The sequence below is a fragment of the Plecotus auritus genome (genome assembly GCF_963455305.1).
Source record: "Plecotus auritus genome assembly, chromosome: 5".
Lineage (NCBI taxonomy): Eukaryota > Metazoa > Chordata > Mammalia > Chiroptera > Vespertilionidae > Plecotus > Plecotus auritus.
In genome coordinates, this window is record NC_137776.1 from 151,509,776 (window position 1) to 151,522,805 (window position 13,030).

A 13,030-nucleotide genomic window follows, 5' to 3' on the forward strand; every position below is an offset into this window, starting at 1 on the left:
AGGTGAGGATGGATAAATAAAATAAAAAGTGGAGGTAAGAGATTTCCAGGTAGAAAGAACAGCATGTTTAAAAGCCCCAAGATAGGAAAGAGCCAAGAATCTGAAGAAAAAAGAAGCCAGTGGTTTGGAGCTTAGTGAGGGAGAAGATAGTACAAGATGATTTTGGAAAAACAGGTAGAGGCTTGATCTTGGAGGGCCTTGTAGGCAATAAAAATGGCCTGCACATTCTGAGTAAAATAGCAGTGAAGGATTTTGAGCAGGATTATTAACATTTATGTTATATTTTTAAAGAATGACTGTGGAAAATGGATTAGAGTCGGGTAGGACAGGTGGAAAGACCTTTAACTGCTACTGCAAGTCCAGGTCAGAGAAGATTATACCTTTGATTAGGGTAGAAGCAGTTTAAATGGAAAGAAGTATATTATGTACGAAATTATTTAAAAGTGTAATCAGAGCATTTGATGAGAGGTTGAAATGTGGCAGTTGAGAAAGATGGACACTTCAAGTTTCTAGTTTAAGGAATAAGGTGGATGGATCAAAATTAGAAATATACGTACTATTAGGCCCAGAAATCTCACTTAGAAGTGAGGGGAAGTGTATCTATCAGTGTTCACTGTGATTTATTACAACAAAAAATTGGACATCAATTTAAATGCCCAACTATAGAATATAGGCTAAATATATAGTAAATTTATAAAACTGTGAAACTCTTGAAATCACTAAAAATAATACACACTATAAAATACATTAACATGATCCCAAATTTTAACGCTACGTGCAAGGAAAAATGCAGGGAGGACATAAAACAAAATTTTAGTAACTCTCTTAGGACATTATATTATGAAATACTAGTATTTTCACTTCATTTAAAAATTATTTTATCGCCCTAACCAGTTTGGCTCAGTGGATAGAGCATCGGCCTGCGGACTCAAGAGTCCCAGGTTTGATTCCGGTCAAGGGCATGTACCTTGGTTGCGGGCACATACCCAGTAGGGAGTGTGCAGGAGGCAGCTCATCAATGTTTCTAACTCTCTCTCCCTCTCCCTTCCTCTCTGTAAAAAATCAATAAAATATATTTTAAAAAATAAATAAAATAAAAATTATTTTATCAAAATTGTTTTATATTGAGTATATAATCATTTAACAATGATTTTCAAAATCAAAATAGTATTTTATATTTAGCAATATAAAATACTATTTTGATTTTGAAAAGTTAAACCACATAAGTATTAAAGTGGTATCTAAATGAATATGAATATATATCATTTTTTAATAGGAAAGCCCTTCTGAACATACCACAGGGAGAAAACTAAAAGAAAAAGATTAATAGATTTAACTTGCTGAAAAAAATTTCTAAAAATACTGTAACAAAATCAAAAGATAAATGAATATCTGGAAATAATAAGTCACAATCCATATTAACAGGTGTATGAGCAAAAAACATGAACAAATGTATAATCTCAATAATAAGCAAGAAATATTAGATCAAACTGGTACATTAAAATACTTTTTTCTCTGTGTGGGTAACTGAAAACAATTTAGTTATTAAAAAGTCAACTATTTCATGTTCAAGAATTATTACTTAATGACCTAAAATGCTCACCATCTGCATTTAACTAAAAGGTGGTCCATATAACAGTTTCTACATTACTGGGAGGAAAAAGTGTATATCCATAGAAAATAAAGGCCAAAGCAAAATATACACAGAAACAAATTTCATAAAATATGAATAGATACACTCTGACATTTTTTGTTTTTGCAAATGCTGCTAGCAGTCTACTAAAACTGATTTCAAAACCTGTTAAATGAGTTGAGACTCAGTTTGAAAAGCACACCTGAGGACTTAAAATGTCAGGTCAAGGACACTGTAAGTCCTCACTTAAGGTCATGGATAGGTTCTGCAAGTTTCAAAATGACGTATAACAAAACCAATTAAGTTCCTACGGCATCATGTCACTGTTAAGATGAACGAAACCATGTTATTCAAGGACTTGCTATACTTGATTCAACAAACAGTGAAGTTTAAGGACATGGAAAAGAAGATGGATTTGAAAAATATTTCAAAGATTAAAACTCCCAAGCCTGGAAGAACAGAAAAGTGAAAAAGGAAGTTTCGCATCTGGATAACTAGATCAAATAATAAAAACAAAAATGATGGAAGTCAAGTCAAACACTTGGTTTGGAGACAGGATGATGAGCCTGAGTTTGCACACAGTGAGTATAAGATATCCATAGAATAAGAATGAAATATGCCATAAGGGCAATTACTAAAACAGACACCTGAAGGCCATAAAGTGAATGGGATCAGGAATGGATTATCTACCCAATTCCAGTGAAGTTGTGGAGAAAACTTCCTGCCGATAGAAGACAATGTTGATAGGCATCAAGAGCAACACAGATGTTTATATCCTTTGACTAATTTACTATTTTTAAGAATTTATTCCAAGGAAATAACTCATCAAAGAATGAAATACATAAAGATGTTAAATGAATATCAGGTGACCAATTCTAAACAACCTAAATGTTCAATAATAGGATATTGACCAAGCTGTAATTACAGCACGCTGATTTGACAGAATATAAAGCATGGTTTACAAAAGGGCTATGAAACTATATTACTTACTGTTACAATTATTTTTAAATACCTATACATGTGGCATTTTCATACAAAAAGAATATTCAAAAATGAAGCCAAATGTTGTGTTAAGAATGGCCAAATTAGGGTTGTACAGAAAAAAAAAAAAAAAAAAAGGATTTTAACCTGGGCAAAAAGAAGAGCTTTCTTTCTCTGAGAAAGGAGTACAATGGGGAGAGGAAGTAAAAAAAAAAAAAAAAAAAAAAAAAGTATTCTTTTAAATAGCCTCAATCTTTTTCTCCTATTACATCCAATGACATAATATGAGAAATTCTTAATTTGTTTAACTATGAAAATTTCACATATGCAAAAGAAATATATATATGTGAATCATACAGGTTAAGATAAAAGAAAAAATGCAATATGCGGATTAGGAATTTGAACAATGAAAACAGTATGGAGGGTCCTCAAAAAATTAAGAAGAGAGTTACCATATGACCCAGCAACCTCTCTTCAGGGTACCTACCCAAATAATTTGAAAACCTTTACTTGCAAAGATAAATGCACCTCTAGCCCAGCCCGTGTGGCTCAGTGGTTGAGCTTTCACCCATGAACCAGAAGGTCACGGTTTAAAAAGGCATCTGTGATATATGCACCCTGTGTTCATTGCAGCATTATTCACTGTGGCCAAGGCATGGAAACAACCCAAGTGTCCTTCAATAGATGACTGGATAAAGATGTGGTACATACATACAATGGAACACTACTCAGCCATCAGAAAAGATGTAATACTGCCATTTGCAACACTGTGGATGGATCTTGAGAATGTCATGCTAAATGAAAGAAGTCAGACAGAAAAAGTCAAGAACCATTTGATTTCACTATATGTGGGATATAAAACTGAGAACAACAAATGAACATACAGGAAGAACAAACAAAAACTCATAGGCACAAATAACAGTATAGTGGTTACCAGAGAGAGGGGGCGGAGGGTTGAGGAGGTAGTAGAGGATAAAGGAGGTCAAATATATGGTGACAGAAGTAGATTTGACTTTGTGTGGTGGGCACACAATGCAATATCCAGATCATGTATCATAGAAATGTACACTTAAAACCCATATAATGTCACCCCAATAAATTTAATGGGGAAAAAAATAATTTGAACATTACCATACTTTGGCATCCCCCATGTGCCTCTCCTCAGTCATATCCCTATCCCTCCCTTCCTGTTACAAATTTTGTTATTCTCTTCCTGTTAGTCTTTCACTACACATATATATATCACTGAAATATTCTATTTTTTGAAATTTATATAAATGGCATCAAACAATTCTTATTGGGTGACCTTATTTTTTTAATTAAACATTATTTTTTATATTCATCCATGTTGCTAAGTATAGCTGTCATTAATTTCTCTTATCGATTCTGTTATTACAAACAGCTGAGTTTTCAACATTATTCTTGAACATGTCTCTAGGGTTTAATCTAGGGTAGAATTTCTAGAACATAGAGTCTGCCCATCATCTTCAACTTTTAAAGTTAATACCAAATTGTTTTCCAAAAACGGTTATACCAATTTACACTACCACGAATGTGTTAGTTACTGTTCTTCTATATCCATAAAAATATTGAGTATCATCTGTCTAATCCCTATCACCAGTCCTCACCTTCATTCAGTTTTTCATAGCAAATGCAGTGGAAATTAATATTACTATATATATGCTTGTTCTATACTGAAAAATCTTCAAATATTCTTTACTATCTACTAACTAAATCATAAATCAGGCCTTTAAATTTTCCCTAATCTTTTACAACCTGCCTTACCCAACTTACCTGATACTTCATTGCCTCAATATTTTTACTCATGGCATTCCAGTTTCCTCTCCCTTACCTCTCAATGTTCAAATTATACTGTCTTTTAAATTCTAATTCAAAAGCTATTTTCTTCTAAGAAAGTCATCTCTAATCTCCATTCATGTTAATTACTATCACACTTTACCAAGTATATTCTTTTTTTAGAATTACCATTTTCTACCTTGTACAAAAGTAATTATCTATTTAATATGTACTGTGTACATGTTCTACTAAACATTGATTCATAATTGCTAATTTTCCTACTAACAGTACATGAAAGATAGATAATTTCATCCCAAAGTAACACAGCTGATAAGCTGCAGAAGCTATATCTTGTGTTACTAGGTTTGTTTGATTTCAAAGACTTCCCTTTCTACCATACTGCACTGTCCTGTGGTTTTATTAAGTCATTAATATTACTTGTTTAAACATACATACCCTATTTTGTTCTACAAAGAGTTTAAGACATCTATTTATCTAAATATATTGTCATTCTATCAAAAAATTATCTGAGCCAGGGGGTAGGAGAGGCTGGGGGAAGGTCAATGGGGAAAAAAAGGAGACATATGTACTACTATTCATAATACTTTAAACAACAACAAAAGAATAACGTAAAAAAATTATCTGAAATGGCTTAAAAAATAAGAAGATATGGACCACAACGGGGAAAATCATACATAGTCAATAAAAAAGAAGAAAGCAAATATGCTAGCCATATATGTTAACATGGTTGCTTGGACTGTACATAAACTTTGATAGTCAAGGCAAAACAGGAAAACATTAAATCAATGCCAGAAAAGAACAAACAAATACTTCAAGGGCAAGCAAGGATTACCCACTACTAAGTTGAAATAGATTTTCATGTGGAATTATGTTAGTGTTATTAACCAATCTTACTACTTCATTGGAGTAAACAGTTCTTAAGGGTCTGACTTTTTGTGTCCTATAAGACAATATAGATGTTTAATTCATGGAATGATTGAATTTATCAGTCTTAGGAAACAAAGAGAGAGCATCTATTGAAGAGAATGACATGGTGGAAAATGGGCTTTTAGAATTTGGAATAGCCTCTGCAGGTGTTTGTCAAAGTCAGAAAGAAATGATTCAAAAGACTGTTAAGTAGAAATGAGGATACGGTAAAAGTTAGACAGCAATGATTTTGAGAACAGAACATTAGCACAGTTTTTCAGCAATACCTGGCAGCCCACAAATTAATGCTGGTGGTGAACACACAATCCAGTATACAGATGATGTGTTGGAGTGGTGTGACACGATTGTGTGCAGAATTTTTCAGTTTCCTGAATATTCAGTCTAACTGAAGCCTTTCATAATTCAAGGACTTTGTTCTTGCAGGGAGTAAAAGAAAACCAAGAAAGAAAGGGGAAAGTGTTCACATATAAGATAAAGAACGGGTTCATAGTTTAAGAGAAAATAAGACAGAAGACTAGTCGTTAAAAACAGATTTATAGATCTCTATATGATGAGATATTTTTTCCAAAAATCCTAAATGAGGATATGTTTTTATTGATTTTAGATGGAAAGGGGGAGTGGGGAGGAGGGAGGGAGGGAGGGAGGGGGAGAGAGAGAGAGAGAGAGAGAGAGAGAGAGAGAGAAACATCTATCGTTTGCTTTCCATACACATCCAACCAGAGATCAAACCCGAAACCTAGGTATGTGCTCTGAGCAGGAATCGAACCCGCAACCTTCTGGTATACAGGACAATGCTCTAACCAACTGAGCCACCTGGACAGGCGAGATACTTTTTTTAAAACAATATTTTAAAAATGTGAATGACAAGAAAAATAGAGACAAACTCATAGATAGAGAGCAGACTGACAGCGGTGGGGAGGGGAGTAGGAAACTAGTGGGGGGTGGAGGGATTGAGCAAAAATGAGAAAATTCAACAGTGTGTTGATTGCCAGGAGAGGGAGGGGGTGGGGAAGGTGTAAAGGTATAGGGTGGATAAATGGTGATGGACAGAGACTTACTTGGGGTGGTGAACACACAAACACAGTGTACAGATGATGTGTTGTGGAATTGTGCCCCTGAAACCTGTGTAATTTTATTCATTAGTGTAACCCAAATAAATTTAATACAAAGGAAAAAAATAAAAATGCAAATATCATTCTTTGCTTGTGGGCCTTATAAAAACAGACTACTAACCAGGTTTGACTTGTGAGCCATAGTCTGCAACCCTGGACTACAGGATAAAATCCTAACTTATTTTTACATAAACAGACCTCGGTACTTCTTAGATGCAGAATTTTTCAGTTTCATGAATATTTAGTCTAAGGCCTTTCATAACTCTGGGACTTTGTTCTTGTAGTTCCCTATGCTTTCTCTAATTCTCAGCTTACATAGTTATTTATTCATCATTCAAAGTCCATCCCAAATGTCACTTTTTTTTTTTATAATATATTTTGACTTTTTGAGAGAGAGGAAGGGAGAGGGATAGATAGAAACATTGATGAGAAACACACACTATTGATTAGCTGCCTCCTGCACGCCCTCCACAGGGGACCAAGCCCACAATCTGGGCACATGACCGGACCGGGAATCAAACCTGTGGCCTCTTGGTTCTTGGCTTAATGTTCAACTGCTGAGCTACATCAGCCGGGCCTAAGTGTCACTTCTTTATGTACCTTTCAAAGTTTACCCAAGTGATCTATTACCTTTTCTATTCAAAACCTCTATTATTCATCTCTCTCTTAAAGTCTTCATCATGCTGAAAGATATTATTTTTACAGGTCTACCTCCTCCAATCCCCACTGAGTGTCTAAGGAAAAGAAGGACTTATCCATCTTGGTATTCCTACTCCCCTCCATTGGAGCCTAATATTACCTAGCATATAGCACATGCTCAATAAGTATTCATCAATGAATGAAGTACTTCACACTTTTTAATATAAACATCTACAACTAAGACAAATCCTAAAGCTATACCTTATTAGAATCATAATTGGATTCCACTGCTTATGTTTTTTAAAAAAGAAAAATGTATTTTAGTTTTATTGTGATTTTAAGAGAATTTTCTATTTTACATGCCTGGTTGTGTTCATGAGCTGCACAATTATCTGTTCCATTATATTCTGTAAGCTGTTCTCTTCTTTTTTCTCTAATAAGAATTTTATGAACATCATCTTCCAGTCTATTGAAGAATCCTCCATCATGTGTTAAAGTCTGAGAAGAACTCAATTCCTGTCAAAAATGAATTATGATTTACTATCATTCAACACAAAAGTGTATGCATTTAATAAGCCTAGTCAGCCCCTAGAAGGAGAAGGAAAGAAAAAGGGTAACTAAGAGACAATCAACTATCTAATTCTCCTCTATCTTCAGAAGATAAAACAGTAGACACATTTTGAAATGTTTTCTTACTTCATAATTTTTGTGTTGGATATCGCTTGATTAAAAAATGTTTTATCCATATACCATACAATTCACCCATTTAATGTACATAATTCAATGGTTTTAAATATGCTCACAGAATTGTGCAACCATAGCCACAATTTTATACGTTTCACCACCCAAAAAGAAACCCTGTTTCTATTAGTGGTCATCCCCATTTCCTTCTAATACCTCCCGTCTCAGTTGTCTCCTGGACAAGACTACTTTCTGTGTGCATAGATTTGCCTATTCTAGACATCTGATATAAATGAAATCATATACCGGTATATGTGGTCTTTTGTGATTGGCTTCTTTCACTTAGCAAAATGTTTTCAAGGTTCATCTATTATTATAGCATGTATCACTACTTCATTCCTATTGTCAAATATCATCTCAATGATGGATACACTACATTTTATTTCTCCATTCATTGGTTGATGGACATTTGGGTTGCTTTCATTTTTTGCTATTATGAATTATGCTATTATAAATATTCATGCACAAGTTTTTGTATGGACAGGTTTCAATTATCTTAGGTGTATGCCTTGAAATAAAATTGCTGAGACATACGGTAACTCTATGTTTAATCTTTTGAGGATTTGCCAGATAATTTTTCAAAGCATTCTCACCAACACTTAATATCTTTTTTTTTTAATCCTCACCCCGGGATATGTTTTTATGTTTTTTTATTGATATTTTAAAAATATTTTTATTTATTTCAGAGAGGAAGGGAGAGGGAGAGAAACATCAATGATGAGAGAGAATCATTGATGGGCTGCCTCCTGCACGCCCCCTACTGGGGATTGAGCCTGCAACCTGAGCATGTGCCCTTGACCGAAATGGAACCCAGGCCGATGCTCTTTTTTATTGATTTTTAGAGAGAAAGGAAATGGGGGGGAAGAGAGAGAGAAACATTGATGTGAGTGAGAAGCATCAATTGGTTGCCTCCTGTACGCACCCAGACCAGAATCAAACGCTCAACCTCGGTCTGTGCCCTGACCAGGAATCAAACCCCCAACCTTTTGGTGTTCAGGACAATGCTCCAACCAACTGAGCCACCCAGTCAAGGCTATCTTTTTTATTTATTGATTGATTTTAGAGAGAGATAGAAATATTGATTTGTTGTTCCACTTATTTAAGCATTCACTGGTTGATTCTGGTATGTGCCTTGACCAGGGATCAAACCTGCAACCTTGGCCTATTAGAATAATGCTCTAACCAACTAAGCTACCTGGCCAATGGAGTAGGTGTGGAGAGCTATTTCATAGTGGTTTCGAGTTGCATTTCTCTGATGCATTGTTTCATGTGCTTATTGGACATTTGCATCTTTTTGGAATATGTTACTCAGATGCTTTGCCCACTTTTTAATTGGGTTGCTTTTATTTTTGTGTTCTAAGAGTTCTTTATATATTCTAGATACAAATCTCCTATCAAATATATGATTAGCAAGTATGTTCTCCCATTCTGTGGCTTCTCTTTTCACATTCCTGAAGGTGTCCTTTGTATCACAAAAGGTTTTAATTTTTACAAAGTCCAATTTATCCACGAAACCACTGTATAACTCAAGGTCACAAAGATTTACTCCTATATTTTCTTCTAAGACCTTTAGTTTTAGCTCTTACATTTAGGTCTGTAATCCATTTTCAGTTATTTTTTGTGCATGGTGTGAAGAAGGGGTCAAAATTCATTCTTTTTTCCCTTTTATTAAATTTATTGGGTGACACTGGTGAACAAAATTATACAGGCTTCAGGTGTACAATTCTACAACACATCAACTGTACACTGTATTGTGTGTAAACCACCCCAATAAATTCATTCTCTTTCATATGGATATGCAGCAGCATCTGTTGAGAAGATTATTCTTTCTCCACTGAATTCTTTTGGCATCCTTATTTAAAATTAATTGAAAGTAAGGGTAAGGATTTCTTTTCTGGAGTCTTAATTCTGTCAAACTTTATGGCTACCATTACACCACACCACACTGGCTTGATTACTATCGTTTTGTATCACTTAATCTTTTACAATGCATTTAAAAATAATTTTATATAAATTATATACATTAATCATAGAGATAAAATTTTATCACAATCTACTCAATTACATAAAATTATAAAATTTACATATTCTTCAAGAAAAGTAGCATTGCCTCTCCAACTTACTGTTTTGAAGTCAGGGACTAAAGAAAATGTCACTCTCATTGGTTCCACCTATGTCCTATATTCTTGAGTTATAAAAGTCCTAATTTTATCCATCTTAATTGAATTTGTGAGCAAATGACCCAACAGTTCAATGACTGTTCATCCTTTCCCCTTCACATTGTTAAAAAGTGTTTTAGAGAAAAAATTATGTATCAGTGTTTAATAAATACACAAAATGACATTTAAAATTTTGTACAGCACTTTCTGTTTTGCAAAGAACTTACACAAACATTACTTTATTTGAATCTCATCAATGCTATAAGAGGTTGATAGAACAAGAATTATTTTCCCACAAAATAATCATGGCCTCAGGGAAGTTAAATAAACTTGCCCATGAGTCTAAGTCTACTAAGGCTACTGCGTGAAAAAATAATTCAGGCACATTCCAATAAGATTTCATTTTAAAATAACATGTTTAAAACACTGCTGAGCTTCTGTGGAAGGAATAGCATGATAATGGCAACTAATTAGCCGCTGGATTTCACTTCCTTAAAGACTGCAGTTCCACAAAATAGAAACAAAGGCATGGTTATATTGACAGACTGACAGCTGTCAGAGGGGAAGGGCTTTGGGGGCTGAATGAAAGAACATGAAGGGATTAAGCAAACACATGCAAACACACACACACACAGATTTTAAAATTTAATATTTAGCCAATTCAATTTAACTCAAATTATGAACACTTATTATATGCCAGGCATATAATGTAAAAGACAGTATAATGGTGGTTCTGTTAGTATAGTCCTATAGATCTCTGGAACATAATTGAGAGTCTAGACATAAGCCTTCACATTTATGGTAACTATCAACAATAAAAAAATATTTTTTTAAAAAAAGAAAAATTACCTGGAAACCAATGAAAATGAATGCACAACAACCCAAAATCCATGGGACACAGGGAAAGCAGTCCTGGGAGGGAAGTTCACAGCATTGCAGAAGCAAGAAAAATCTCAAATAAACCATTCTAACCCAACACTAAAACAACAACAACAACAACAACAAACAAAGCCCAGAATAAGTAAAAGGAAGGAAATAATAAAGATCAGAGCAGAAATAAATGATATAGAAACTAAAAAATAAAACAATACAAAAGATCAATGAAACCATGAATTGGTTTTTTAAAAAGATAAACAAGTCTGGCCAGTGTGCTTCAGTGGTTGAACATCGACCCATGAACCAAATGGTTCGATGCCTGGTCAGGGCACATGCTCAAGTTGTGGGCTCAATCCCTAGTAGGAGGCATCCAGGAGGCAGATGATCAATGATTCTCTCTCATCACTGATGTTTCTATCCCTCTCTCTCTCTCCCTTCCACTCTCTGAAATCAATAAAAACATACCTTTAAAAAAAAAAGATAAACAAGATCAATGAACCTTTAACCAGACTCATCAACAAAGAAAGGGAGATTCCAAAATGACGGCAGAGTAAGTGGATGCTACACTGATGAGCTCCCAGAACCAAACTGGAATTACAACTAAAATACTGAAAAACCATCCTGAATAATCAACTGAAGACTAGATAGCCAAGGACGAAAAGTAGAGACCACACAGAGACTGGTAGGAAGTGCAGAGGCACGAAAGGGCTGGCTGGGCTCCCACAGACAGCAGCTAAAGTTCCTGAAGGAGCCCTGACCGGTTTGGCTCAGTGGATAGAGCGTCGGCCTGCGGACTGAAGGGTCCCGGGTTCGATTCCGGTCAAGGGCATGTACCTTGGTTGCGGGCAAATCCCCAGTGGGGAGTGTGCAGGAGGCAGCTGATCGATGTTTCTCTCTCATCGATGTTTCTGACTCTCTATCCCTCTCCCTTCCTCTCTGTGAAAAATCAATAAAAAAATAAAATAAAATAAAATAAAGTTCCTGAAGGATATCTCAGCTGTGAGGGGTTCCCACTGAGAATTCTGGAGTCTAAACCCCAAGCTGGGCTCCCCAGCTCAGAGCACCAGAACTGAGAAAGGTGCCAACGTAATTCTGGCTGTGAATAGCAACAGGGCTGCTGTCTGCCAGGGAGAGACAGCTGGAAAGTCAGGCACCCTCTAAAAAGGCCAACACACAAAATTTCATATGCAGCCACTCACCTGGGGCTCTGACAGAGGGGCAACTGAGTGGACGAGTGCTGTGTGAGCAGAAGCCAGATTGGGGGCTCTGGGATTAGACCTCTGAAGGCAGTCACCTGGATTTCCTGTGCTGAGTCATTGCCTCACGCTACAGAGGGCATCTGTCTCTGGTGAACCTTTGCTATCCAGGTGGTTTTTGCCTGGAGGAAAGCAGCTGCCCCACCCTATTGAAAAATGGCTTGCTCCTGCTAGGTAAAGCAGACCTTGGTGCACATCTTGGTCCTTTCCAAAGGCACCCAGCCCCAGCAAAGGGAGACACAAGCTTTGGATTGCTGATAGCTCCAAATAGGGTATGCAGGGCCGGACAGAAACAGCGTCTGACACTGTCCTACAACAGAGATTGGGAAGCATAGCAGATCTACCTAATTACATAGTCACAAACCCAAACAAGCAGCCAAAATGGGGAGACAAAAAAATAACACCCAAACAAAAGAAAAAGAGAATTCTAAAAAAAGAGAGAGGTGGAATTCTCCAAAAGAAGAGATAAATTAAATGGAGATAAGAAATTTATCAGACATAGAGTTCAAAATAATGGTGGCAAATATGCTCAACATCATAAGATAAAGTAACTATGAAGAATGACATAGCACTAATAAAGAACACAGTGGAAGGAATACACAGCAGATTAGGGGAAGCCAAGGATCAGATCAGTGAATTAGAAAACAGAGTAGAAAAAAATCAATCAGAGAATAACAACAACAACAACAAAATCAATTAAAAAACAGGAGGACAGCTTAAGGGAACTGTGGGACAACATGAAATGCAGCAATATTTGCATTAGAGTGCCAGAAGGAAAAGAAAATGAGCAAGGGCTAGAGAATGTGTTTGAAAAAATAAGGGCAGAAAATTTCCCTAACCTAGTCAAAAAAGTCACACAAGTTCAGGAGGCACAGACTCCCAAGCAAG

The 13,030-nt window shown here is 35.7% G+C and overlaps 1 protein-coding gene across 3 annotated transcripts in view; it reads right to left on the reverse strand.

The window, feature by feature from the left end:
- GKAP1 (G kinase anchoring protein 1) overlaps window positions 1–13,030 on the reverse strand; it is a 70,863-nt gene that overhangs the window by 20,670 nt on the left and 37,163 nt on the right. For 2 of the 3 annotated variants that reach the window (XM_080668373.1, XM_080668374.1), the window contains one exon: window positions 7,474–7,626. The exons of the other annotated variant lie outside the window; for it this stretch is intronic. In XM_080668373.1, coding sequence (XP_080524499.1) covers window positions 7,474–7,626 — 153 coding nt within the window. The remainder of the gene's footprint in view (window positions 1–7,473; window positions 7,627–13,030) is intronic. 3 annotated transcript variants of the gene reach the window in all.